A 27636-nucleotide genomic window follows, 5' to 3' on the forward strand; every position below is an offset into this window, starting at 1 on the left:
AACAAGTGGGGTTGTGACAGAATGGAGTGAACTTGACTGCTTTGGCAAATCTGACTTCCAAGGGTATGGAAAGCTCTCTGTATACTTACAGTTTCCATGGCAGTGTTTACCTCCTCAGTATGCAAGTAAATAATAAAGAGTAGCATTATTTGACATAAATCCCAAACTCTGTGTTTACGGAAAACGTTTTGGCAAGCTGGAGATTTTTCGTGTGGGCACTTAGAAAGAAGATTTCTCCTTGATTCATCATTTGGCAATTTCATAACGGTTTAGCACAGGCTTTTTCCTGAATGTTTTTCATGGAGCACCACAATTTATGACTGGACTTGTTTAACCTGGAGCAAAGAATCCTAAAGAGGAGGCAGGTTGCGGCAGTCGGACAGAAGATGGAGGCAAGTGAGGGCAATGGATTTAATGAATTAAATCATGGTAACATGAAATTGAGATGAAAGCATAAATCTTTCAAAGATTCTTGAGTCATGGAAATATTTTAAGCACCTTTACTGGCCTTCTATCTCTTCCTCCTAGACAAGAAGTGATTAACACAGTTTCACGTGCTCAAATATATGCACTGTTGGTTTTATATTGGTTGGTCACTCTCTACCCCTGCAAATGGCCTATGAACTAAAGAAGGAATTATAGTGTATAGATTTCAGCATTCACAAAGGTAGATGGAAATAATGTTGAGCTATACTGTTTAAAAGCAGCTTGGTGAAATATGTCCTATCAAGGAAGCAATTATAATCTTCCCCCAAGACGTTTGTTTAACAATATTGACCAGTTACCCAGCAAAGATCTGGATTCTGTAAATCTATTATGAAATAACAGCCATGGCTTGCTGGGTTATATGCAATGCATAGTTTTAAAAATAAGATTAGTCATTACACGCAGTTTTCTGCTCAATAAAAAGGCATGAACATCTGTCTGAGTTTCTTCTTGTTTTTAAATATGGGATTATAGTTACAGTGCCGTCCTGGCTGTTGCACTGGAACACTGAGCATTTCAAGGCCCCTCTGGTGCTCCTGAGCATAATAGAACAAGGGAAGAATTGTATTTTGCTGATACAGTGGTACCTCTCGGGATACGAAATAACCCAGGTTACGAAATGTTTCGGATAAACGAAAAATCCCATGGAAAAACATTGTTCCGGTTACGAATGTTTTTTCGGGTTAACAAAAAACTTTTGGTGCTTTTGTTTCCGGCTTTTTCGCACGAATCGGGCTTGTTTTCCACAATACGCCTATGCATTCGCTTACGAAGCTTTTCCCCCTTTTTTTTCGGTTACGAACGGTGCCACGGAACGAATAATTTCGTACCCAGGCCAACTGTATTTGTTTATGATTTTATCATGTCTCTCTGCCACTAATGGGGAGAAATGTTATTGGGACCACCTTTAGAGTAGCTCTATATATTTTCCATTTGGGAACAAAATCTTGTGGAACACAATGTCCCTTGGGCTTCCCACCTAAACCCACACCCTCCTTCTTTCTCCAGCTCCAACATTGGAGTCTTAGGGTCATTGTATATTGTTGGAATCCAAAAAGTTCCAAAGTCTAGTGCCCAGTGGAGCTCCAACCACCTGATCACTCATCTCCTCCAGTCGGATCACAGTTTTGGAATAACAATGTGGGAGAAGTGAGGGGTGAAGGTTTTTTTTGACCAAGGTAGATGGAGAGAAAGGATACATCTGAATTGTAAAAATAATGTAGCTTGACACCATGTTAATTGCAATGGCAGCATCACAGAACCTTGTGATTTGTAGTTTTATGAAGCACCAGCACTTTTAGCAGAGAAGCTAAAGACCGTTAAAACCACAAACCCTAGGATTCAATAGAATGATGTTACAGAACTTAACATGGTATCAAAGTACAGTACATTATTTCTACAGTGCAGATGTACCCAAGGGGAAAGAACCAGCATGGTATAGTTGTTTGAGTGCTGCAGCCAGCAGGGTTTCAATTCCTGCATGGTCATGGAAACCACTACTATTACTACTACTACTAGTCTATAACTATTCATGGTGTCTTGGGAAAGTCACACTCTCTCACCCGTAAAGAAGGGTATGGCAAGCCCCCTCTGACTGAACTTGGCCCCCCCACAAAAAAAAACCTGTAATAGGCTGGCTTGAGAGTTCCATAATCAGACAAGACTTAGTGTGCACACAAACAGGGCATCAATGGACTGGCAGAAATAATGCAATTTATCATGACTTCAACGCCATGGCTGAGTACTATGGAATCCTGGGATTTGAATTTGTGGTGGCACGAGAACTCTCTGACAGGCAGATCACAAACACAAAATCCCAGAATTCCATAGCATTGAGCCATGCCAGTTAAAGCCATGTCAAACTGCATTATTCCGCAGTGCAGATGAGGCCAGATCTGACTCATCCCCCCCCCCCACCCCCCGTTATGGACATGGGAAGGGCTGGTTGGGGCCCGCATGAGTCGGAGAAAAAAAAACCCCATTTTACTGCATCTCAAGTGTCCTCAAAATGGCCCCATTCCGTCGCCTGGCACCAAGCCGTTCCATTCATGCTGACGTGCACCATTTGCTCGGACAGAAGTCTTCTGAACCGAAGCAAAGGACATACCTCGCACTGAATGGGAACGGCTTTTTCTCAGACTCACGCTCGCCCGAGCATCCCCTCCCGTGCCCATAACGGGGGGGGGGGGGGGGGGAATGGGTACGATAAAGTCCAAAGAGACAGGACAAATGGGACAGAAGAAGACAGAGAGATAACAGAAGAGCTATTATTAGATGGTGTTTGGTCCCTAGCTAGTAAGAATGAATGTGTTTGATGGTTTTGTCATTCTGTTCCTTTTGGTTTTCCTGGTCATTTCAAGGAGAAGCCAGAGCGGGTGTGGATTTTGGTTTAATTTGAAGAGTTAGAGTAGGTTTTGGCCTCCTGGTAGTATTGATGCATAGTTGTTCTCCTGCCCTTTCTTTTCTTGTCCTACTGAGTTTTTTGATGTGGAAGGAAGTGTTGGCTGTGAACTGAAATAACTTGTCCTGGATTGTTTTCATTGCTGTCCTGCTAACATTGGCCTGGCATTGGGGAAATCACTAACCCTCTATGCCCTTTTGGTGAGAGATGGAGAAAATTGTTGTTCTTTGCCTCTCAAGTATAAGGGAAGGATAAATCTATTACAGTTTCTAAAAATGTGTTGACCTGAATGCTCAGAAAGTTACTGCACAAACGCTTGTTGTTGGTTATGTGCCCCTCAGTTTTGTGTGGTTTGAGTCTTTAGTGTCTCAGTTTTTACTTCTCAGATTTGTTGCCTCATTCTTCATCTTAATCCTGAACTACTGGGGAAATATTTGTTGTTTTCCCTCCAACTCATCTATGTAATAAGTATCTAAATTACAACAACAGGTGAATGGTATAAAAAGGGTATAAAGTTAATGGTATAAATCAAACCTTGAAAAAAATCCTTTTCGGACACCTGGAATTCTACAGCCGGCATCTGTTGGATATGAAATTGGGGGGAGGGATAATTCCAAGAAGAAGACAACTAGAAACAAGACCTAAAAGCAGAAAGGGGAAAAACAGTGCAAAATTTTCATCTGGAAAAGAAATGTTCCCAAGCTTCCATATAAATTGGGGATGGGGTATATGTGGCTCTTGTCATAAGACTACCTTTCCTATCCTTCTTCACCATTGGCTGTGATATCTGAAGCTTATCACCATTTCTGGAGGACCACTTGTTGCCCCTCCTATGAATAATGAGGATAGCCATTGTACTAGAATGGAACCAACAAGGCCATGGGTTTTCAAGATAACAAAGCATTTAGTTACTTTGTAAGAATGTCCAAGAGTATATTCCATAAAACACATCAAGGGTAGAAGTATTATCAGGAAACCTAGTACAGGCCAGAATTGGTCACCTGTTTTTGTACATGGCCCACCTATCAAATACACATGTAGAGAGCTCTTGTAGCACCTTTGAGACTAACTGAAATAAAGAAGCTGGCAGCATGAGCTTTCGTAGACTTCAGTCCACTTCTTCAGATGTTAAAGCATCAGGAATAACTCTTCCAGAACATGGCCACATAGCCTGAAAAACCCTCTCTTTGCAATGTTTGCAAAAAGCAGCAACCTGTCCCTGAGATACAATAAAATAAAATAAAATAAATAAAAAATCATCTAGATCTTTTTTTTTCCTCCTTCAAAATGAGCAAGCATTCTTTATATCCAGGGACATGAATTGGCCACCTGTGGCTGATCTCCTGTAGTTTCTGATACACAAAGCTAAGCATTCAGAGTGAATACCTTTAGAATTCTTGAAAAATGACTCTCTTCCTATCAGTGCCTTTAAACTTTCAAAACAGACAAAGCTTCCTAGGAAATCAACCTTGGTTGAGCGTTTCTCTGCATGAGAGAGCCCTGAGTTGAGATTTCTTGTATATTTCACATTTCTTTAAGAATGTTGTGCTGGGATACCTAGTCAAAACCTGGATGCTTCATTGAACAGTAGGTAATCTGATTTACTATGCAGCACAGAAAGAATATTTAGTGGCAGATCCCATACTCCAGTACTAGAAAATGTGTAATCAGTTTACAGAGGACATAAATATATGTTTCATATTTAAAATAGAATTTCCCCCGGTCTGTGACAACATTTGCAATGTATTTTAAACAGCATGGGGGATGGCTTTGTAAAGATTTCTTTTTAAGACTGTTCAGATAAGAAGTTTTTTACAAATATCTCCATGAAAAAAAATTAGCTTCTCCCACCCCATAAATGTGGTATGTTATTGCTTGATACATCTTGTGCTTGGAAATGGGTCCTCCAGCAATGGGTCCTTCCTCTGGAAAGGTTACAGAAACATGACAGTTGAACTTGTGTGTTATATTCTGAAATAACCTGGCCTGTCTTGGAATCTATGTGTCTCTGTGTGGGGGATTTCAGTTCCATACCCAGTTTCCATCTTCTTCTGGTCTTCATTTCTTCTTTCCATGTCTATGGACCATCCTCTACTTTGCCACAGCTTGGAAGAAAAGTCATGCTGACTGCAGGTTTCTGGATTTCTTAGTCTTCCTATTTCCTTAGGCACCTTTGCTTGCTTCCTCTGTTTGATATCAAAGCTATCAATGTCAGGAAGAGCTGTCTAAAGCTACCCTTATGGCAGACTTGAAATGTTATCTTTATCACCATTGCCAGTTTCCTCAGCATTGCAATACTGTTACTCTCCAAATCACACAGGGTAGAGGTGAGCATATTTCAGGTTAAATCTATTTCATTTTTAAAGAGAACTGCAAGATCCACCAATCAGAGCTGAGTGCAAAACCATGTTCTTAAACTGCATCCGCACTGCAGAAATAATCCAAGTTGCCACCACTTTAACTTCTGAAAGCTATGGAATCCTGGGAGTTATAGTTTGTTGTGGCACCAGAGCTCTCTGACAGAGGTGGCTAAATAGCTCACAAAATTATACACTTAGCAGTCCATAACATTGAGCCACGGCAATTAAAGCAGTGTCTTAAACTGTCTGAATTCTGCGGTGTAGCTGCAGCCCTAGATTTACAGAAGTGCCCCTGAATTTCTGAGCCCACGAATTTATTTTCTGTGCCAGAACAGAAATTATCTTGCCTGACAGTACACTCCAGGTGATCCAGGGTTTTCTACCTTTCAGGAGCTATCATTTCCAATCTTAGGTGGGAAAATTTGTTGCTGTTGTTAAACAGTTTTCATTCAAATCATCTTGCAAATCTACTGTAGTTTACTCAGAGAACTATCTGTCCATCCTGTTCCATCTTTCTGTTCACTGCTGACCTAGCCAAACCTGTCACTATTTTTTTCAAGGTGCACCCAAAATTTAGAAACCTGCTGCAGCCATTTATTTAAACTATAGTGCTACTTATGCTAATTGTTGTTTAGATTTCACGCTTGCCTTTGTTTAATGTTCCTTTCCTTTTTGCTGTTTTTAGGAGCTGGTGGGGAGCAATCCTCCGCAAAGAAACTGGAAAGGAATCGCAATTGCGTTACTTGTTATTCTGGTTATTTGCTCCTTGATCGTCACTTCAGTTATCTTGCTGACACCAGGTATTTGTATAACCCTTAGCTTTAGCTGCTGCTGTTGCTGTAATTTTATTGTCTGTAGACATTCATTTTAAAAAAGGCAGAGAACTGATTGAACTGAACTTGACTGGTAGATCAATCAGGTAGAGAAAAAGCTGTCTTCCATTGTTTTGTACTCTCTTAATCTTGAGGGCTCTGGGGTGCTTGTTTTTTTAAAAATGTTGCTGAACATGTACATGGATGCTCAAGGTAAAAACAAAAAGAGTAGGCACAGTGTTATTGTACAGATGAACATCCACCTCCCGCATAAACAGTAACTTTTAAAAAAAAATAGATTGATTATGCACCTCTCACTATGATTTATGGGTCAGGTCTCATTAATCTTTGGATGAAAGACCACCAGAAAATGCCAGGGATCTCAAATTAGAGAAAGCACCATGACTAAAACTATTATAGGTGGTCACACTATTTCTCAGACTAGTCAAACTGACAGCAGTTCTCCAGGTCTTTTGCAGCATTTCCCCACTGAATCCTTTTGACTAGAAATACAGAGGATGGAAGCTGATAACCTTGCAGCCAGTGCATATGCTGGACAACTGAGCTGCACCATCTAGGATGACAACCAGAAAGTCTGCTCCCTTCAATTAAGGCTATTTATTTGTACAACAAAATAATCCCTCCCTCCAATCAGTTAAGCTGCTAGGAAATTTCACAATTTTTCTTGCCAAATGTGTTCTTTCACAAAATTTCACCATCCATGTGTGTGTGTGTGTGTGTGTGTGTGTGTGTGTGTGTGTGTGTGTCCTCCATGGGCCTTTTTTTAAACAGGAAGTAAAATAGGAGTTGAATTCTAGTAGAGCTGATTCCTAGTTGACTCTTAAAGAAAGAAAGAAAGAAAGAAAGAAAGAAAGAAAGTCCCATGCTGGGCTGAAGCTTGGGGGTTGGCCAATACCATGGCAAAATCACCCTCCATGTTGGAGATTTGAGAGAGTATTTTTGGCTCAGTTTTAAAAGTAATAAATTTCATGCTGGGGGAGTGTTGTCGATGGGGTACAATCCTGCAAAAGAATTGTCCATTCATAGTCTCTAGACAGAAACTCCACTTACGTTTTAGTATTACATATCATGTATTATATTTCCTAGAAGCTAACCAAAACTTAACAGGTTTCACTTCTTGTTAAAAGAAAGGCCTTTCCTGGAGGGCAAGAAGAGGAAAAAGAAGAAATTGTGTGTGGGAACAATTTTTCCAAAAAAATATTTTTTTTAGAATTCACTTATTTATTTATTTATTTTAAAGGGGTACCGGGGCCCCTGCCACTTCCAAAGATATCCTTGTGATGTTGTATATGGCTCATAGGCCAAACTTTTCCCATCCCTGATCTCATCCATTCTAGTTCTGGCTTGGAAGTTTACAACAGCAGAAGGTTAGTGCAAGGGTTGGCCAGAAGTCAGAGCTTTTATTTGTAACACTATTATGCAAAAGTGTTTTGAATAATTCATATTGTGACAGATTACAGTACTGGCTATTTGACTCCCCAGAACTTCTGTTGTTAGGAACTAACCAAGAACATGTCAAAAAGGAGATTGCCATTCTATCCAATACTTATTAGTGTGTTTAGTTATATTCCAGAAAGATCCTATAACAGTAGAGTGTGACAAAATGACAAAGAAGAGTACAATATATCACAATTATAGATGAAACAATAACTTTGATGTGTGTCAGAATCACCACTAATACTTTTCAAAGAAAATGGCATGTTAGCATATTTACAGTGGATTTGATCCAATTCAGAGCAGTCATCCATTGAGGGATTGGCAGAGGGTTAGGTTTTCAGAATCCTACTGCAAGATGTTGTTACTGAGGACAGGTAGAGCTTAGATTACTTTAACAGCATGAGGAACTGATTTTATGAGCAACTCTGTATGTTTTCAGCAAACTTGTACATATGCCATGTTGAATGGATACATCATTAAATTAAAGAATCTTACTTCACCATTGGGGAAGGATTAGTATTCTCTGCTACACCTGAAGCAGAAGGCTAATTTTGGGGGAGCCCACGATACACCTAGTGGTGTACTCATCTCTGTCTTCCACCAGAAAAGCATGGCTAGGAGACTCAAGAGGAACAGCATGAGGAAGGAGGCATGCTGTTCCACAGCATCTGCAGCCTAAAGCAGATCACAGAATCATAGACTTGGAAGAGACCCCAAGGGCCTTGCAGTCCAACCCCTCTGACATGTAGGAATACACAATCAAAATATTCCTGACAGATATCCATCCAGCCTCTTTTTAAAAACCTCCATAGAAGGAGACTTCAGCACTCTCTGTAGCTGCACGTTCCACTGGCAAACAACTCCTGCCACCAGGAAGTCCTTCCTAATTGTTTAGGTGAATCTCTTTCCCTGTAGCTTGAATCTATCGATCCATATCCTTGTGTTTGGAGATGTTTCCCTCTGTTTAATGGTAGGCCCTGTAGAACAGCATGCACTTCATCCAAATAAAGAGGTTCCACAGGATCCTACATTCAGGGCAATCACTCTTTATGCTCCCTGGCTAGGCCAAGTCTAGCATGTGATTAAAGATGTTTGACAGAGGTCTTCCTGCCTCTTGCCTCCTACTCATTGACATACTGAGCTGTTAGTGATGCTCTTTATGCTGTGGCATTCTGCTTTCATTTTCGTCGTCCTCGGTAACATTTTCTTTCTTGAATATGTATGCGCTACTGACACAATAGGTCTTAGGACTGAGCCATTAGAATTTAGTACCAAGTGGAAGCCTATTAATGAGAGAAACCTGAATCTTAAGTGGCTCAAGTACCTTGGGACTAGTGAAGTAAAAAGCCATTTTCTCCTCCATTAATTGGCTCATTGGAGTCTGTTTATGGCATCTCTAAATAGGGATGTGTTTTGCCTACATAACAAGTTAACACTAAAGAATGGAAAATGGCACTTAGTGCCATGGGGCATCCTTATTACTTATATATAAACATTCTGGGCCTCATTCCCAATTACCTTGGAATCAATTTCTGATTTGAATCAATGAATCAATTTGAAATCGGATTGTGATTCCCACTACGCTGGAGCAGGCAGAAGGAAGAAGGTAAGAGGAGGCCAGGGACGGAGCGGCTGGGAAGCCAGGCAGAGGAGAGGCAGACCGGGGTAGAAGGAGGCAGGCCAGGGTGGAGGAGAGGCTGGCCAGGTGGAGGACAGGCAGGCAGGCAGCAGAAGGAGGTAAAAGGCCGGAAAGCCGGGCTGCCGGGATGGATTCCAGTCTGACTGGTTCCCACTTGGGCTGAATTGATTTATTCCAAAATAAATCGATTCATCCCAAAAGTCCTGGGAAAAACCAGCGTCTTTTTGATGTGGGTAAAATGGGTCAAAAGCATGCCCCCCTTTCCGAATTGCTTCAGCGATATAGTTTAAGTAGGAACCATGCTCATTAAGACCAGATCATACTGAATCATGATCTGGTTTAAAGCGTAGTGGGAATGAGGCCCTGTTTTTACATGTTTTGCCCAAAGACTTTGTCTTACTGGATTCAATCAAGCTAATTTTCAAGAAAATGTATTTTGGGTTGGTAAGGTGTCTGTTATTGGTGTGTAGCCTCAAGTCATTTCCAACCTATGGTGACCCTAAGGCAAACCTATCATGCAGTTTTCTTGGCAAGATTTCTTCAGAGGAGATTTGCTTTTGCCTTCATCTCAATCTGAGAGTGTGTGACTTGCCAAAGGCCACACCAACAGTGGTTATGTATGACTGAATGGTGATTCAAACTGTGGTCTCCTAGCTGTTTTTATAAGTTTTCAGAAGAGGCTGTTCGCCAAGGGAGAGGGGAGCCAAAGGCTCTCTGAAACAATTCCGGGGGGGGGGGGGCAGAAAAAGGACGGTTCAAAAATTTTGGTGGGGTTGAGGACCACCAGAACAGATCAGAGGTCACATGCAACCCCAGAGCCACAATTTCCCCACTCCTGTTTTAATCTCTGCACAGAAGAAAAGTGAAATCTGGAGGGGAATTCCCTACCCATGAGCTGAAGGCCCAATCCTAATCAATGCTTCACATGCTTCTTTACAAGTGAACAAGAAAGCCTTTGCTTCTTATTGCTCATTTTAACATAGTATTTGAGATCTTATTGGAATCTTGCACACATGTAAATTTCCCTATGGGAGTGGTGGGACATATTTGTCCCACGTGGAATGTCTACATTCAGTTCAAGGCTGTGAAAGGTATGCCATGCACATGATCATGTGTCCACAATATGGATGAAATGTGCATTCACTGTTGATTGTGCATTTGTTTACACATTTGGATGCTCATTCAGTTGCATAACTGCAATTCAGGGGTTGTATAGGCCAAACAATGTGCAACTCCGCATGTAGAGTTAATATTACACAACTCCAGTGTGGGGTTTTGTCCCTTGTCTAATTTAGCAGCACTTGTACAGTAAATGTGACTTTGGAAGGTGACAATGCCCATGTTGGTTTGATGGATTCTTAAGTCCTCATTCCAAAAAACCTAACTTTTCTAAAATGTGAAATTAACCTTGCATCTCCTATTGGAACAGTGTTATCTTTAGCGGTGGTGGAACAATATTTGAAACTCATTCATTTTTTTGTTAGAAGCTGCAGTGCATTCTTTGGCTTCTTGCCTAAACACGGTTTTATAACAAGAGAAGTGAGAGTATAAGAGATGGTGTAGAAAGCAGAGCAGAGGCCGGCAGCCTAGCAGCTTTGAGAAAATAAGAGTCTAAGCTGTCATTATCCCCACCTTCTTGCTATGAAAACATCTGGGCCCTTCAGAATTCTGGGCATGCAATCAGATTTTGACAAAGTATAAATTGATTTCTCCCACTTCTGTTGACCTATTCTTAACAGATGTGAATGTTAACTAGAATCCATACATCATGCAATTTTTGCTTTGAGAAAGAATCAATATGCATTTAAAAAAATACAAGATGCAAAAATATAGTTGCATGGTGGTCATATAAAAACAATAATTGCCCCTGCTGTGGCTAATACATTTTTAATCATAAAATATGTGTCTGGAGAGAGGGAGTATAATACTCATATATTACAGAATAAATCTGGAGCTCCTTGAAGCACTAAGAGCAGCCATTTGCCCATAATGAAAATGAGTATTAATATTTATTACCCGTTGTGCCCCAATTCTTAAATGCCGTCTGCTTGCCTGGCTGCCATTTGAAAATAATGGGTTGCTCTTCAGTATGCCATACAAATTTCAAAGAAACCACCTCCATCTATTCGCTGTTTGGCCACACATGTCTTGGCCACAGTTTCCAGACCGCCCTGGCCAGTATGGCCAGTCATACTAGTTGAGAGATTCTGGGAAATGTAGCCCAAAAAATAACATTTTCAATCTCTGACAGACTTCAGGCTTGTAGGTTTTGCATTGCTGTTGATGTTGTTTGCTGGAGTATAAAGATGTGGGTTGAGAATGAGGGATACATTGAATTCCTAGAACAGGGCAGAGCAAGGCTTGATTCAAGAGGTTTTGCTTCCTGAGGCAAATGGGAAAATGGCATTTCTGCTGAGTTCAGCATACAAAATCCAAATGAACTGGCAGGTGGATATTACTTCATACACTCCCAGATGTCACAGATGAGAACTGAGACATGTATGGCCAAGCAATGTCAAAAATGACAAAAGTTATTAATGAGGGGACATGCACAAGCTAGAAGAGGGTGTTGCAGTTTGCTTTTGCCTGAGACTACAGGGAAGGGCAAGATTCTGCTCCCTCTCTTTCCTGTTGAGTTAACTAAGTATAAACTATTTTTGGACTTTGAACTCAGTTTGCAGCAATTGATGTAAGGCAAAGGGAGAAAGTGAGAGGAGGAGAGAGAAACTAAGACATTTTTAAAGCTGCTAAAAAGTGGGAAAACATAATTAACAGGGACTGTCCCTGCCAAATAAGGACAATCAGAGGCCATTTATCTGGAATGGCAAGGAATACTGGATAGTGTTCTCACCACTACAGATATAACAGGTATTTTGGGGTGTAGGACAGACTGTGGGTCTCAGGAGGAACAGCCTCCATCATCTACCACCTGAGGCAGTTGCCTCACTCTCACTGATCATAGGGCTGGCCCTGCCTCTGAACACAGTCTCAGCCAATGAATTTCTTTTCAGTACTAGAGTTAAACTCAGACTCCTTGCACTTGAAATCTATTTATGTTTCAGCGGCCTACAAAGAAGCCCTTTTTCAGTTGCTTTTGCCAAACAACTGGTGTTGAACTCACACTGTTGCTCCTCTACTGCAAGTCACTCAGAAATCTTGGAAATGTTTTCTTCATAAGATATCATTTGAAGACAATGATAGAAGATGGCTTATTTTTTTTTCTTATGCTGTTTTATATTTGCCACTTTTTTTTTTTTTTTTTGTTAAAGACAGAGTAGGTGCTGCTATGAAGAGCTCAGAAGAGTTACCTTTTGGGGCTACAGCCCCCAGAATCCATGCTGGACAAAGGTTTTGGGCAGTTCTAGTCAAACATAAATTTCCCAATCTCATGGACAGATGGGGGCATTGCACCAACCTTGTTTCCATCATTGCTTCAACCATAATCTTGCACTGCTAGACCAGTAGAATTAATTTTACCACCATGTAAACTGAGGCTGCTTAGTCTTTGGTTAATAAAGAAGGTTAAGGGATAAGATGGAATTTCTGAGATGTGGAACAATAATGTGTGTTTTTCTGCACTTCTGAATGTTTTCCAGTTGAAGATAATAGTCAGTCTCAAAAGAAGAAGATTACAGTGGAAGATCTGTTCTCTGATGACTTCAAAATTCATGATCCAGAGGCTAAATGGATAAGTGGTAAGTCTTGCAATCAGATGCCAACATAACTTCTCTCACTTTTTATATTATTTGTTTTAGAAACTCTCTCCCCACTCACACTGCATTACACTTTCTTTTTTACCTATGTCCATTTCCCCAAACTGAAGCTGCCTTCTGTTCAGTCAAAACTGTAATTCATGTAATCTAGTGCTGCGTACTCATACCTGGTAGCTCTTTTTTCTGGGATGAAATAGATACCATTTCCTAGGTTTCTTTAATTAGATACCAAGCTATTGAAGCTGGTCCAGTCATCCATTTATTTTTAGGATTATATAGACCACACCTTCATGCAAAAGTGTATTTCAAGGCAATTCAAACAAACATCATTTGTTTTAATGACGAATGTCATTAAAATTACCATTAACCATAACTTCAGTACACTACTCTGATTTCCTTGGAGGCAAAGGCAGGATGGACAAATGTGGTAACTACACATGTATATGCCCATGAAGTAAGTTAGGGTGAGAGATGGGTGACTTCTTGGGACCAATTATTGAGATTCAGGGGTGAATGAAGTCCATTTGGATTTGCATACACAATGAATCTGTCTAGCTTCAGACCTAGAATATGCTGCCTCCTGATGATGTACAGTGCGCCCTCCGTTCTCATGGACTTCTGATCTGTACCCCCTGAATATCTGTGGGGGCCAAACAGAGGGAGTTAAAATGGGGTGTGCACCCATGGTGCACGCTCGCACGCCCCCGCTAGAGTGCACCTTCATTCAAGCTAATAGGGCTTGAATATGTATGGTCTTTTTTCATTTTTGGGGGGGGGGGGGGGGGTCCAGAACGGATCCCCCGTGAAAACGGAGGGAGCACTGTAATAGTAATTTAATTACAGTTTTGCTAAATTTCCCTGTAAAGGCAACTTGGCAGAATTAGGGCAGATGGTATTATGGAAAGAAACTGGTAACTCAAAAGCTAGAATCTCCTTTTTGTATAGAAGCTTTCCTGTGTTCTTAGCAGCCTATCTTGAGCTACTAATGGGGCTTGACAGACCATCCCGAAAGGGCGGCCTGTAGCCGCCCGTTCTTATGCTGCAAGAAGGCTGCACCAACCAAACAGCGCAGCCTCCATCAGGACGAAAAAGAACCCACTAAAAGCGGGTTCTCTTTAGTCCATGTGCCACATGCCATTGTTACGCCATTGGTGCACTTGCACACACTAATGATGCACGCATGGCGTAGTGACGTTTGGATGCTGTGCTGCGCTGCGTCATCATGTCAGCCTCCATGTGGATGGGGCCAAACTATTATGGCACTGACAGTGGGCAGTAGGGCTTGGGAGCATGCGGACGCTCCACACTCCCAAGCCCTAGAATCGGCTCCAAACCACCTCTTTCTGGCAGGCTAATATCTTTAAATAGTACCAGAATTAGTGCACAGAAGATATGAAGTCATGATAAGCTACCACTGCAACTGAAAACTCAGTCTGTGAATACACAGAATGTGTCCCCATAGATTTTGGCTACATTTCAACATTGTTGCATTGAAGAACCTTGCAGAGCTGTTTCTCTGTTAAGAATTTCAGAATTTGCCTGGTTTGGTAGTCTTCCTCAGACTACATAATACTGCCATAATGCTGTAGAAAGAAGTCATTAGGAAGAAGTAAGGGGAAACAGTCCACAAGGTACAACAATTTTGTGTAAAGGGCTCCCTACTTGGATGTGATCAAGGATCACAGCTTGAGCTTTCCCTTTGAGACCTCTTTAATTGCTATGGCTCAGTGCTATGGAATTTGGAAAACTGTAGTTTTGTGACATCCGTCAGGGAGATCTGGTGCCAGAACAAATTACAGTTCCCAGAATTCCATAGCATTGAGCCATGGCAGTTAAAGTGGTGCAGAACTGGCTTATTTCTGTAGTGTGGATGCAGCTTAAGAACAGTTCCATCAGTATACTGCAAGCCAACAAGTCATTTTAGTGTAGATAAATTCAGCAGAAAAATATGGTTGCATACATAAAAAATAGAGTATATGTAATAGAATTGTAAATAAACCATATGAAATGACTTTATATCTATATTAGTGTTTTTATTTTTTATTTTGTAATGCCCTACATTTTTCTTAATGTCCTGCACTTTGTGGTGCCTTGTTCTCCTTTGCGGTTATGACATCTGGTCACTCTGGGCAGGTAAGCTGGGAAGCCTGAGCCACCCAGCAGGGCTGATGGGAATAATACAGATCTGGGAATATGTAATTTCTCCCATAAAGGACAAAAATATGTCTAGGGGCAATTTAGAAAATATCATATAGGAGATGGGTAGGCATTCACTTTTGCATGCCCTTTCTCTAGTCTTGTTTGCAGCCTCAGATGGCCACTTTTCCTTCAGAAAGGGTAGGGAAATTTTATCCAGAGCTCCATATAAGGGACGGTTTTGGTCTTGTGTTCTCTGGGGGGGGGGGGGGGGGTGGATCTGTGTGTCCAAGGGAAGCTAGTGGAAAGAAACTCATTGACTGGGATTTGGTTCAGGATGAGAAGACTGATCAGGCACTGAAAAAGATCTATCACGAACTGTCACTGGGAAAGCCATTAAATAAATGTCAAGCGGCTCTTTGAACTGAATGGCTTGGCCTTTTGCTGCTGCTTTATATTGTGACGTTTCAGATGCTGATTCCAGTTACTTTTGGAATAAAAGCTCAAAGAGGGTCTCCACGGTATAGAATTGCATTCTGTCCAAATTTGTGAGCCCTGTATTACAGAGATAGGCGCCCTTGCTGAAAAATATTAAAATGTCATCCTTTTCTTCAGAGGTCATCAGAACAATTCCGCAGACTTAATTAATTCTTGCATCACCCCTGTGGGGCAGGCAAATATTATTATTGCACTCATTTTACAGCTGGGTAAACAACAAAACAGAGTGATGAATCTTTAAGGTCACCGGCAAGACAGTAGATGATTTGGGAATACAATATGGTGTGTCAGTCTCCTAGGCCCTGACATAATCTAGCACACTGTTAGGTCTCTAACAGATTTCATTGCCTTTCTATTCTTCTCAATTCTTGGATCTTTTCACAGAATATCTGGAAAAAAGAAAGCCTTAATACACAAGAACCTAGTGCTAGGGACCATATATTAATGTGTACTGATGAGAGGATTAAAACCATTGTATTTTTACAAGATTGTTTGCAATTATGATATTGTTTCCTGGGTTTTCTTTTCCTTGAAAACACCCATTTCTTTAGTAATGATGGACATCAATTTTGGACATGTTGCCTTTACAACAATGAAGAGCAAATGCAAAGAGCAAAAGCAAAGAAGAGTTTCCCTAAAATTATGATGCAGGTTTAAAAACAAATAAAGAAAATAAAGAAAAAATAATAAACAGATGTGTCTGAATAGCCAGTATGGTAAATTGCCAACAAGTATGACTAGTGTGTGATCTAGGAGGCTAGAAGTCTAAATATTAATCCATATGGGAAACACAGGTGAGTCTTTTGGCCAGTGGGTCATTGTGAGGCAAAAGCTTATACATTTATCTAGATCAGGGTGGGAAAGTGCAATACATGGGCTATATGGGTCCCACTCCTGAGGAGGGCTGGGGGCACTGGTGCCACATATTTGGGCCCTGGTGCCATCTTAGGTCTAGAAGAGGCCTTTTTTCAAAAGTAGGAAAAGGCTTCTGAGTCACTACCTGTTTTTTTTTTAAAGGTTAGTCCTGGACCTAAAATTAATTGGGGAAGAGGGGTGTTCCAAAATGTGGTAAAAATGCCCCTTTGCCCCCTACAAGGTGTTTGGGGGAAATGTTTTTTGATTTTTTGTGGGAGACAGCCATTAGATATTTTTCCATTTTTTAGAAAAAGATTCTTTCCATCCTTAGTGTTTAGAAGAATTTTAATCTGGGTCTCCTGTTTTCAGTGAAACCATTTCAGCCAGTGAATTACTCAAGTTCTTTTTTTTTTTTAAATGTACTACTTACTAATGAAATTATGAAGACAACTGTGAAGGCTCTTTTACAAATCAATACGGAGCTTAATGGACCTGAAAGCTCAGTTATTCTCATTGTCTGTGAACCTGTGCTCAACATCCTGTCACATTCTAGTGTGATCAAGAAACTGTATACACTAAATTGAGGACTATAGCTCAGTGGAAGATGGCACTCAATTAAACAGGATTAATCAAGTATGTGACGATGGGAAAGAGGCCTGCCTAATATGCTGGAGTTAAGTTGCTAATCAGAATATGCAATTCTTGGCTTTTCAGCCATAGAGATCTGATCACCTCTCATTCTTGTTGTGTTTCCCTGAAACCTACTTGTATTTTTTCCCTCCCATCCTTATTTTTTATTGGGTTGTGAGACTTTCTTCTGGCTTAGAAATTCATACCAGTCTTTCTACGTATCTTTCTTCACATATTTATTTTTACTGTTAGCTGCCCTTGAGTCAACTTCAATTTATGGCAACCCTGTGGATGAGACATCTCCAAGAATCCCTGTCCTTGACTGCCCTGCTCAGGTCCTGTAGGCTCAGGCTGGTGGACTGATCAAATCAAACCATTTAGTGTGTGGTCTTTCATTCTTTCTATTGCCCTCTGTCTTTCCCAGCATCATTGTCTTTTCTAATGATTCACACCTTCTCAGGATGTGGCCAAATTATGACAGTCTCAATTGAATCGTCCTGGCTTCCAAGGAGAATTCCAACTTGATCTGTTCTAGGACCCATTTGTTTGTCTTCTTGGCCATCTGCAGTATCTTCAACACTCTTCTCCAGCACCACATCTCAAAGGAGTTGATTTTCCTTCTATCGGCTTTCTTCACTTTCCAACTCTTGCACCCATACATTGTGATAGGGAATACAGTGCTTTGGATTATCCTCACTTTAGTGTTCAATGTTATATCTTAGCACTTTAGGATCTTGTCTAACTCTTTCACAGATGACCTTTCCATTCCTAGTCTGCTTCTCACTTCTTGACTGCAGCCTACGTTCTGGCCTACATTTGATCCAAGATATGTGAACTCTGACTATTTTGAATTTCTCGTGGTCTAGGATGAATTCTTGTAGCTCTTCCGGGTCATTATTTTTGTTTTCTTAATGTTTAGCATTCAGTCTGTCTTGGCATTTTTCTCCTTGACCTTCTTCAGTAATTGTTCCAGGTCCTTATTAGTTTTTACTAGTTAATATGTACGGGTTTCTAATGAACATTTTTACCCTTAACTTTTATAAACATTTTTTTCCTATTGGTGAAAGCATTGAACGTACATTTTTTCAAAGCAATGCATACTGAGTCATTACCATGTATTTACATAAAATGTTTAAAGGGGGGTTGAAGGATAAAATGCTGCTTGTAGTTTCTTCCTGGTGATGGCAAAATGAAAGATATGTGCACTTTTTCACTGATAGACTCACAGAACACAAACTGGATAAAATTGTTTGAACATCGGGTTAAATTGAATTTCTTTTCCATCCCTAAATAAAAAAAGTAGCTTGATTTAGTATAAAGCAATGTTTGATGGAAGGCCAAGGCTATGCAGATTCTTAATTACTGAGGTCAAGGACCAAGATCAAGTTCACTGTATATTGTTGTTTTGATTGCAAATAAGTTGATTTGTTTTGCATTCCTTATGTAATGCTGCCCTGAGATTGACAGTAGATTTATTGCACTCTACTGATAAAGCCACTGAAGCTTCCAATGAGGCTCAGACATGTAGGCGGGACATGAATTATTTATAGTTTACTCTGCATATTACTTAAAGAGCCTTTGTAGAAAAGTTCTAATACCTTCAAGATATTTTTTAAAGAAAATGAACTGGCAGGCAGAGAGCATATTTTTTCACTCGAGATGTTCTTCCAGTTATGAAGTAAAGACTTTATCTGTAAATTAGAAGTCAGTTCCTAGTATCCTCTATGAAGAAATACTTGTTGACATCATTTATTTATTTAATGCATTTGTAGACCCCTGTTCTCCTGTCATGGAACTCAAGGCAGCCTACCTGGGATTTCTAAGGGGTCTCCATCCAGGCAATGACATGACATGGGATGACATTCTATTGGTTAGTCCCAAGCAGAGTAGACCTAGTCAATCAGTTGTTGAACGACGAGTCAACATGTAAGTAAATTCTATTGATTCAATGAGTCTACTCTAGTGAAAATTAACAACAGGATTTAGGTCAGAGATATGCTTATCTTCAGCAAGGAGGCGGCATCAGGTGTCCTCAAACTATGCCCTTGAATATGCATTGAGTCAACTCTACTGGGCTATGTATTGTACAGCTGTTTTTTCCAGAAACTAGGATGTGACTTCTGGGCTTTAAAGTACTTCCAGCAGTACCTGGCGAATGCTGAACAACTCTCAACAGTGTGACAATTTATTTATTTACTTCATTTTTATGCTGCTTTTGTGGGACCCAAGGCAGCTCACCAAAATAATCAATTAAAAACCTAACCATACAATAAAAAATAATAAAAAATCAGCACATTAAAACAATATAAACTCATTTATAAGGCATACAAAAATTTGTTTAAAAAATTAATAATAATAATAATAATAATAATTATTATTATTATTATTATTATTTGTATACCGCCCTCTGGCAAACCAATCCAGGCGGTTAACAACAGTAAAATATAAAATATGACAATTAAAAACACTTTATCCCTCCCCCCCTTAAGACAGTATTAAACAGTATAACATATTAAAACACAATGTCAATGCATAAAAACAACAATTAAAAAACTAAAAACCCTGATATCCCTCTGTTGATCCTCGACCATCACTAAGATGGGGCCACGGGAGGAATGAGGGAATCAGGAACCTGGGCTGGGATGGTTAATCTGGAAAGGCCTGCCGGAAGAGATCCGTCTTGACCGCTTTTTTAAAGCTGTCTAATGATGTTATCTGACGGATCTCATCCGGCAGGTCGTTCCAGAGTTTGGGGGCGACAGCAGAGAACGCCCTCTGGGAGGTCGTCACAAGCCTAGATTTTAGAGGCTGTAGTAAGTTCCTCCCATTAAGCACACATTCCAATGAGACTAGCACATCTGCAGTCTATTGGAGACAAGTAATGCCCTTCATCTTCTTCCTTTGAGAGAGGGGGGAATTAAGGGTAATTTTGTTTATTTTACAATTGGCTTTGTATTTGCAAAACTCTCACAATCCTAGGTCTGGAAAGAACTCAGAAGTTTTAAACAGAACGAGCCTGAGGCATTCACTGCCTGAGGCAAAGGACAAAATGGTACCCCTTACCTGTTCCATGCACTAAAGCTGAATTTTGGTTCTTATATTGAATCTGGGATAGGCTGGGAGAATAATCTTGTCCATGTAATACCCTCAGCAGTGATCCCCAAAACTTTGTTTCCCCCTCCCAATATCTGCCACCTGAAGCAACTAACAATCGCAGGCCAGCCCTGATTGTCAAGTCCATCTCTTCTTTGTTAAGCTAGAGACGGGCCATTTCCATATGTGCCATAAGCAAAATGCTGCACAGATTGTTCCACCAACCCCACAAGTAGGAACACAAGAGGAGGCCTTCTCCATGGCTGCTCCCAGGCTCTGGAACTCCTTTCCCAGGGAGATTAGTAGGCTTTTGAGGATTTATTTTAAAAAATGGAGTGGTTCTCACCCTTTGGTCCTCTGGATGATTTGGACTCCCATAATTCCTGAGTGTTGACCAAGCTGGCTGGGGTTTCTGAGAGCTGAAGTCCAAAACAAACAAAGACCAAAGGCTGAGAACCACTATTTTAGGGGAACTGGGTCTTGTATGATATGGTAGATTTTAATCATCATCATCAATCATCATCAGCCAAGTGATCAAAGTGAGTAAACCAAATTCCACACTTCTACAAATGGAAAGGGCACCCTGTGTTGGATTGCGAAAACATTGGCAAAGCAGGAAATATTCCTTCCTCAAGCCACAGCTAATCAACAATTAAACTGATGCAAAAAAGACAAGGATTAAACAAATAACCGTGTACTTTTACCCCAGTGAAAGTGCTGGATTATTCAAATCTCCAGAAAACACTTTGGTAGAGAAATCTTACATATTTAGTACGCAAATGTTTCCCTACTAAGAAGAAAAAGAAAGCAAACAACAACAACCGTTTGGCCTAGCTCTGCTGACTGATCTTTTGAGTCCTTTTCTCCATTGCCTTCGAAAGGAAGATCTTTTTTTCTTGCAAAACTATTCAGCTTAGATATAAGACTAAAGAAAGAGAATGTCTGACCTTGGGTCAAGGAGCTGCATTTGAAGATCTGTTGTTTTCGCTGACTCTATAGTTCCCTTGGTCCTCTGTATAGATCAGAGGGGACCAGCCTAATCCATTGGGGCTTAAGGATGTCACATGGACAGAACCATCACTCTTCAAATCATCCATCTAGAAATACCACCAGAGTGCCTTTTGTGGGGATTTTCCCTTTACCTAAAATTTAACAATCACAGCTGTCAGCTTGTTGACCTCACTGTTGTCACTCTAGTGATGTACAAGTCTGTATGGTACGTGAAAGTCACTGTAACAGATCAAAAGTAGTCCAGACCATTTGTTGCATCTCTTAGAAAGTGAGAGCCAGAATTCTTTACCACAGCTGTGTTGGTCCTGCTTTCAAAGTCACCAGATTGTGACAAAATTTACTGACAAATCTGGGTACTACTGTAAATCACACTTTTGCATTAAGTGTGGGGTTAAAACAAAATTCATATAGTGCCAGGGGAGGTTCGCAAGCTATTTCAGTAGCCTATGAAAGTTCTGGTCATGATGCCAGTGTCAATAGCCAATGAAGAGCAGCAACAGCATGGGAAAGAACTGTACTTTGAAAAGTTATCTTTTTTGGACCACAGCTCCTAGAATCCTGAAGCCAACTTGACCATTCTTCCTTGGGGATTTTGAAGGAGGGAGGGCTGTAGTTGGGGAAAAAAACTTTTCCAAACTCTAGTTCCAAAGGAGATCTCAAATGATAGTATTTTAAAATAGTTAGTGGGGCAACATGGAAGTTCCCCATGGATAAAGGTTTTTGCAGCAACTATTGCAGAGTCCCAACAAACAGTCTCTAAATCAGATTGTCCTGTATTTGAAGTCAAAGGCTTTCATGACCAGAATCCATAGATCTTTGTTGATTTTTCAGGCTATGTGGCCATGTTCTAGAAGAGTTTATTCCTGATATTTCACCAGCACCTGTGGCTGGCATCTTTGAAGATGCAAGCCACAGATGCTGGTGAAACACCAGGAATCAACTCCTCTAGAACATGGCCACATAGCCTGAAAAACCCACAAAAAGCTATATCCTGTATTTGTTCTCAAGTGCTTGGATAGAAGAGGGGGGGAAAGCTTCTGGTCTTAGTGTCTAAATACAGCTATGGCATAAATCATTCTTGAATGAGCAGAATCTAGCCAAAGGACAAGGATAGTGGAGTGGATACCAGCTTTCAAAGGTCAGATGAATGTGGTGGCTGGTGAGAGGGATTCAACTGTACGAAAAATGTGACTGGACAAACTACAAACAGAATGCATGAGTGACTCTTATATAGGCAAGTGTGTGTTGGGGGTGTGTGATTTGAGCCCAAGGTGATGCAGAAGAAAATGCATGGCCACCTTCCTGGTTGACTTCCTTGAGAATGAGGGTGATTTGCACCGGAGAACTGCTGGGTATACAGACCACTGGGGATTGCTATATTTTATTTGTAGCATGAGGTTGGGTGTTGTCAAGCTTCTGTAGTCTGCATTTGATCTGTAGTTACTGCATCTTACAAGCACAGTGTGAAGGACTAGATCCACTCTTCTACTTCCAAACCAAAGGGATAACAGTGAACCATGTTATTGATTGTATTATTTCTTACTCAAATCAGATCCTGATTTAAATAGCCCTTCCAATAAGACTTACAAGAATCTCTTCTCCCCATTCTCTCTATCTCAAACTTGTTTATTTTAGCACTATCAGGTTCTTTTGCAGAGTGACAGGCACATTTCTTTGCAATGTGGTGGCACCAGCTTGTTCTCTCTTTCCCAATGCCATATTCTTTTCAAGATCAAACAGAACAGCTCCATCTTTATAGCAATCAATTGCATAAGAAAGAACACTTTCTTTCCAAATCCATTTCTCCATGTCTCGTTCATCGGCCTCGAATTCTGATGGCGTCTCCTCTCTCAATGAATGTCTTCAGACAGTAATGGGCTGGATGAGGAAAAACAGATTGAGATTGAATCCAGACAAAACGGAAGTGCTCACGGTAACGGCCCCGAAACCAAGAATTGGGTTGCAACCTCCAGTCCTGGATGGGGTCACACTCTCCGTCAAGGACTGTGTTCACAGTCTAGGGGTGCTCCTTGACTTGTCGCTCCTGATGGCGAACCAGGTAAATGTGACAGTCAGGAGCGCCTGTTATCAGCTTCGGCTGATACGCCAGCTGTGCCCTTTTCTGGAAGTAAGGGATCTTGAGACTGTTGTGCACGCGCTGGTAACCTCACGTCTAGACTTCTGTAATGCGCTCTACATGGGGCTACCCTCGTGCTTGGTCCAGAAACTGCAACTAGTACAGAATATGGCAGCCAGAGTAATTTCTGGAACATCCAGGAGGGACCATATTACGCCGGTTTTAAAGTCCCTCCACTGGCTGCCCATTAGCTTCCGGACCCAGTACAAGGTGTTGGTTATCACCTTTAAAGCCCTAAATGGCTTAGGTCCAAACTTCTCCCCTACAATCCTCCCCACACACTCCGCTCCTCTGGGAGAGGCCTACTTCAGCTACAAAAATCTAGGCTTTCGACTACCTCCCAGAGGGCATTTTCCATCGTCGCCCCCAGACTGTGGAACGGCCTGCCGAATGAGATCCGTCTACTTACATCCTTAGACAGCTTTAAAAAGGCTGTTAAGACGGATCTCTTCCGGCACGCCTTCCCAGAATAGAGAACCCGGCCTTAGAAGAATGTCTGGGAAAGATACTGCTGCTCCCACTGGTTGCGGGCGTGAAATTGCTGACTTTTTGTCAGTTTTTAACTTGTATGTTTGTGTATTTTTTGTTTTGTGCCTTTTTTAAATACTGTAGTGGATTTAATACTTTTTTAAGCAGGGGAGGGTATTAGGGATTTTACATGTTCTGTATTTTAATTTTGTTAGCTGCCCCGATTGTTCTCAGAGGGGCGGGATACAAATAAATTTTATTATTTATTATTTTTGATTATTTCTCTTTCATCTTTTGGAATTGCGACATTTAGATCTTTTGCATAGTGGCATCTCAACTGTGATGTTACTATTAAGAAAACAATTTAGATTGCCAGCAAGTGTGGAAATCCAGATGGAGGTATCAGATTCTGGAAGAAAAGATTAATAAAATATAGATTGCAATCCTATACAGACTTAGCAAGGAGTACATTTTATTGAATTCAGTGATCTTTACACAATTGCAAACATGGCATTATAGCAAAAGTGAGTTAATATCAATCTTCTAAGTACTATTATATCCCAAAGGAATCCCTTGATTTTTCTCTACTCCCTGGGAGTAGGATGGGGACAAAATAACATTGATTCACATTTCAGTTTAAACCTGTGGCCATGTTGGTTATTTTGGTTCTAAAAGGTTCTCCCTGAACACCCAGACGTCAACATCGAACCATGTCTGACAAACTGGGTTTCCTGACAGTCCTGCCGAAAGTTCCCTGAAAACAGCAATATGGGGGTGGGGTGTCTTCACAACATAATGTAGCTTTTGAGTATAGTGATGCTATCTTTTTACTGAGTCTGCCAAGATGACACAGTATCTTGCTATTGCTCCATGCTTTCAAAGGCAGCCTCTTTTTATAAAGGATGACAGCAGGGGTGAAAATGGTGTTTGATGTTGACACTTGAAAGATGTAGCCCACACACAAGGGATTACCTGCTATGGAAACACAAAATCAGCCTTGGAGCTCAACAAAGTGATTCAAGGTTTTCTCTCCACACCAACTAACTTTTTTTCTTTCTTCAGTCTTTCTCTTTTTAAAATCTCCCTATCATTTTCTCTCTCCATCCATCCCCTTCCCGATATGTGTGGGGAGGGGGGAGGTAAAATAAACTACAATAACAAAAGTACACTATAAAATACTAATGCAGTAGCTATATGATGAGCCCCAGTTGCTGCTTGGTGCCTTCTTCTTCCTCTCCATTCTTCTGAATAGATTTTGGGAAGATCAGCATCCCAACAGTTCCCCATTGCTTCTTGCCTCCCATGCTCACATCCACTCTGCCTAATGTGAAGACTAGTCCTCCGCTGACAAAATTTATATAAATCCATTGGGGAGGATGTCCAAGAATGGGTCTCCTGCCCAGTTCCCCTTGACAGTCACCATTCTGCACTTAGAGTTATTTTGGTGCTTATATCCTCATCTTCATCTGATTTCGTCCTGCCTGCATATCTTCCAATCTCTGGAAGAATCTTTCATATAAAAAGCTTACTTTATAGAACAATACTTCTAGCTTCCTGTGCTTGTCAGTTTTTCCTTCCATCTAAATCCTGGCTTTCTTCATCTCTGCTTCTCATGTTTCTTTGGTTGTGCCTTCTCACTGGGCATCTGTGAATTTGGATAGTCACCCCTCTTTCTACTGTGCCTCCCCTTTGGGGAAAAACAAACAAACCAAAGCTAGGGATTTTATCCATTTGCTTGTGTGGTTTCCCCCTGGCCTTTTGTTTCATTGTAGAAAACATTGATGGGTTCTAGTTGCCTTTTCCTCCCATACTATTCATATATTCCCTCCATTCTTCCCCATCTGTGTTGCCTTATTCGTTTCCAAGTTTTTGGCTAAGCATGCTGCCATAAACACCATGACTCTTCTAGGCTCTGTGCTACTTCCATGTGGAGGGAGAAACAAGGAAGCAGCCCTTCTAGCATCTAGGGACAGATCACTCCTATCTTTCTGCACACACCAGGAGAGAAGGAGAAGGAGATGGAAGAGAAGAAGGAGGAGATTCCTCTGGTTGCTCCCATACAGCAGCAGCAATGTGTTGCTAAGAAGCAAGTAGCTGCTCTTCTCATCTTCACCAATGATGCTTTCTCCACCTGGCAAGGTGCTTTTCCTTGCCATGGGCCAGGTCACCATCGCTACCTTATTCCTCCTCTTTCCTTCCAACAACAACAACAACAACAACAACAATAATAATAATAATAAAATTTTATTTGTGTTTCCCCGCCTCTCCCGTTGGATCGAAGCAGGGTTACAGGTTACTAAAATCAGAATACATACAACAATCTTATAAAATACGAAGAATAAATATAACATCAACAGCTTATCAAACCATCAGACATCCAGGGGCAAGGGCAGAATAAATTCTTACCAGATGTTCTAAGTGTGTGGGGCGGATCATATGGGGAGATGCGGTCCCTCAAGTAACTCGGGCCCAAGCCATGTAGGGCTTTATAGGTGATAACCAACACCTTGTATTGTGCCTGGAAGCGAATGGGCAGCCAGTGAAGATCTTTCAACTTAGGTGTTATATGGTCAAACCTAGATGCACCGGTGACCAATCTGGCTGCCATATTTTGTACTAACTGAAGCTTCTGGACTTGGTACAAGGGTAGCCCCATGTAGAGCGCATTACAGAAATCTAGATGAAAGGTTACCAGAGCATGTACCACTGTTTCAAAGTCCCTTTGGCCCAGATAGGGTCGCAGTTGGCATATCAACCGAAGTTGATAGCAAGCACTTCTGGCCGTCGCATCTACTTGAGATGTCAACTACAGGGATGAGTCCAGAAGTACTCCTAAACTGCGAACTTTGTCCTTTAGGAAAAGTGTGACCCCATCCAGGACAGGTTGATAAATTTCCAGATAATTGGTTTCATCCAAAACTGCTTGGAGTTGGAATGCAACCGCTCTCTCGATCACCTTGCCCAAGAATGGCAACAGGGAGACTGGTCTATAATTATTTCTCACCAGGAGGTCCAGGGAGGGTTTCTTAAGAAGAGGTTTAACTATTGCTAGTTTCAAATTAGATGAAAATTTACCCTCCCTGAAAGATGCATTAATTATAAGTTGTAGTAATGATGTTACTGCATCACCACCCTGGGCGGTCAGCCAAGAGAGACAGGGATCAAGAGAGCACGTCATCTTCTTAACACTTCCAAGAAGCTTGTCCACTTCATCGGTATGTACAAACTCAAAGTGATCCAGTTTAATGGAGTCCACAGAAGCTCTGGGTGCCTATCCTATTGTTTCTGCTATAATGTCCTTAAGATCAGCCCTTATCCGAGAGATTTTATCTGCGAAAAAGTTGTTAAAATCGTCACAGCAGGCCTTAGTTGGTTCTAAAATAGGGTTCACAGTGGGAGGAAGCTGAGTCAGCTCCCTCATCACCCTGAACAGCTCTGCTGGACATGATTCTGCAGATGCAATACGTGCAGCATAGGAAGAATTCTTTGCTGCTCCTATTGTCACTCCATAGGACTTCAAAAAGGTCTGATGGAGTGTCTTGTCGGATAAACGCTGGTGTCTCCGCCAGTGGCGCTCTAATCGTTGTGCGGCTCGCTTCATTTCCCGAAGATCTTCCGTATACCAGGCTTTCTTATTAGAAGCGGGCCGGAAAGGACGCTTGGGAGCGATACTGTCTATAGCCCTGGAGAGATCATTATCCCAGATGTCGGTCAGGGCATCAACAGAGTCGCCATCAGTTCCAACCATAAACCCCTCTAGGGCTTCTTGGAACCTTTTGGGTTCCATCAGCCTTCGAGGGTGGACCATTCTAATAGGTCCTCTACCCCTGGGGATAACTTGGGTAGTTGCCTTAAGTTGCACCTCGACTAGGAAATGGTCCATCCATGACAGAGCAGAGGTGCCAAGAACCTCTGCCCACGGATTTTCCCAATCCGTAC

At 41.2% G+C, this 27636-nt stretch overlaps 1 protein-coding gene across 4 annotated transcripts in view; it reads left to right on the plus strand.

Annotated features, from left to right (window-relative positions):
• Nucleotides 1-27636, plus strand: part of DPP6 (dipeptidyl peptidase like 6) — a 652679-nt gene that overhangs the window by 435858 nt on the left and 189185 nt on the right. For all 4 annotated transcript variants that reach the window (XM_042475464.1, XM_042475462.1, XM_042475463.1 and 1 more), the window contains exons 2-3: nucleotides 5933-6047; nucleotides 12753-12851. In XM_042475464.1, the coding sequence (XP_042331398.1) occupies nucleotides 5933-6047; nucleotides 12753-12851 (214 nt within the window). The remainder of the gene's footprint in view (nucleotides 1-5932; nucleotides 6048-12752; nucleotides 12852-27636) is intronic.

The sequence above is a fragment of the Sceloporus undulatus genome, chromosome 6, assembly GCF_019175285.1.
Source record: "Sceloporus undulatus isolate JIND9_A2432 ecotype Alabama chromosome 6, SceUnd_v1.1, whole genome shotgun sequence".
Lineage (NCBI taxonomy): Eukaryota > Metazoa > Chordata > Lepidosauria > Squamata > Phrynosomatidae > Sceloporus > Sceloporus undulatus.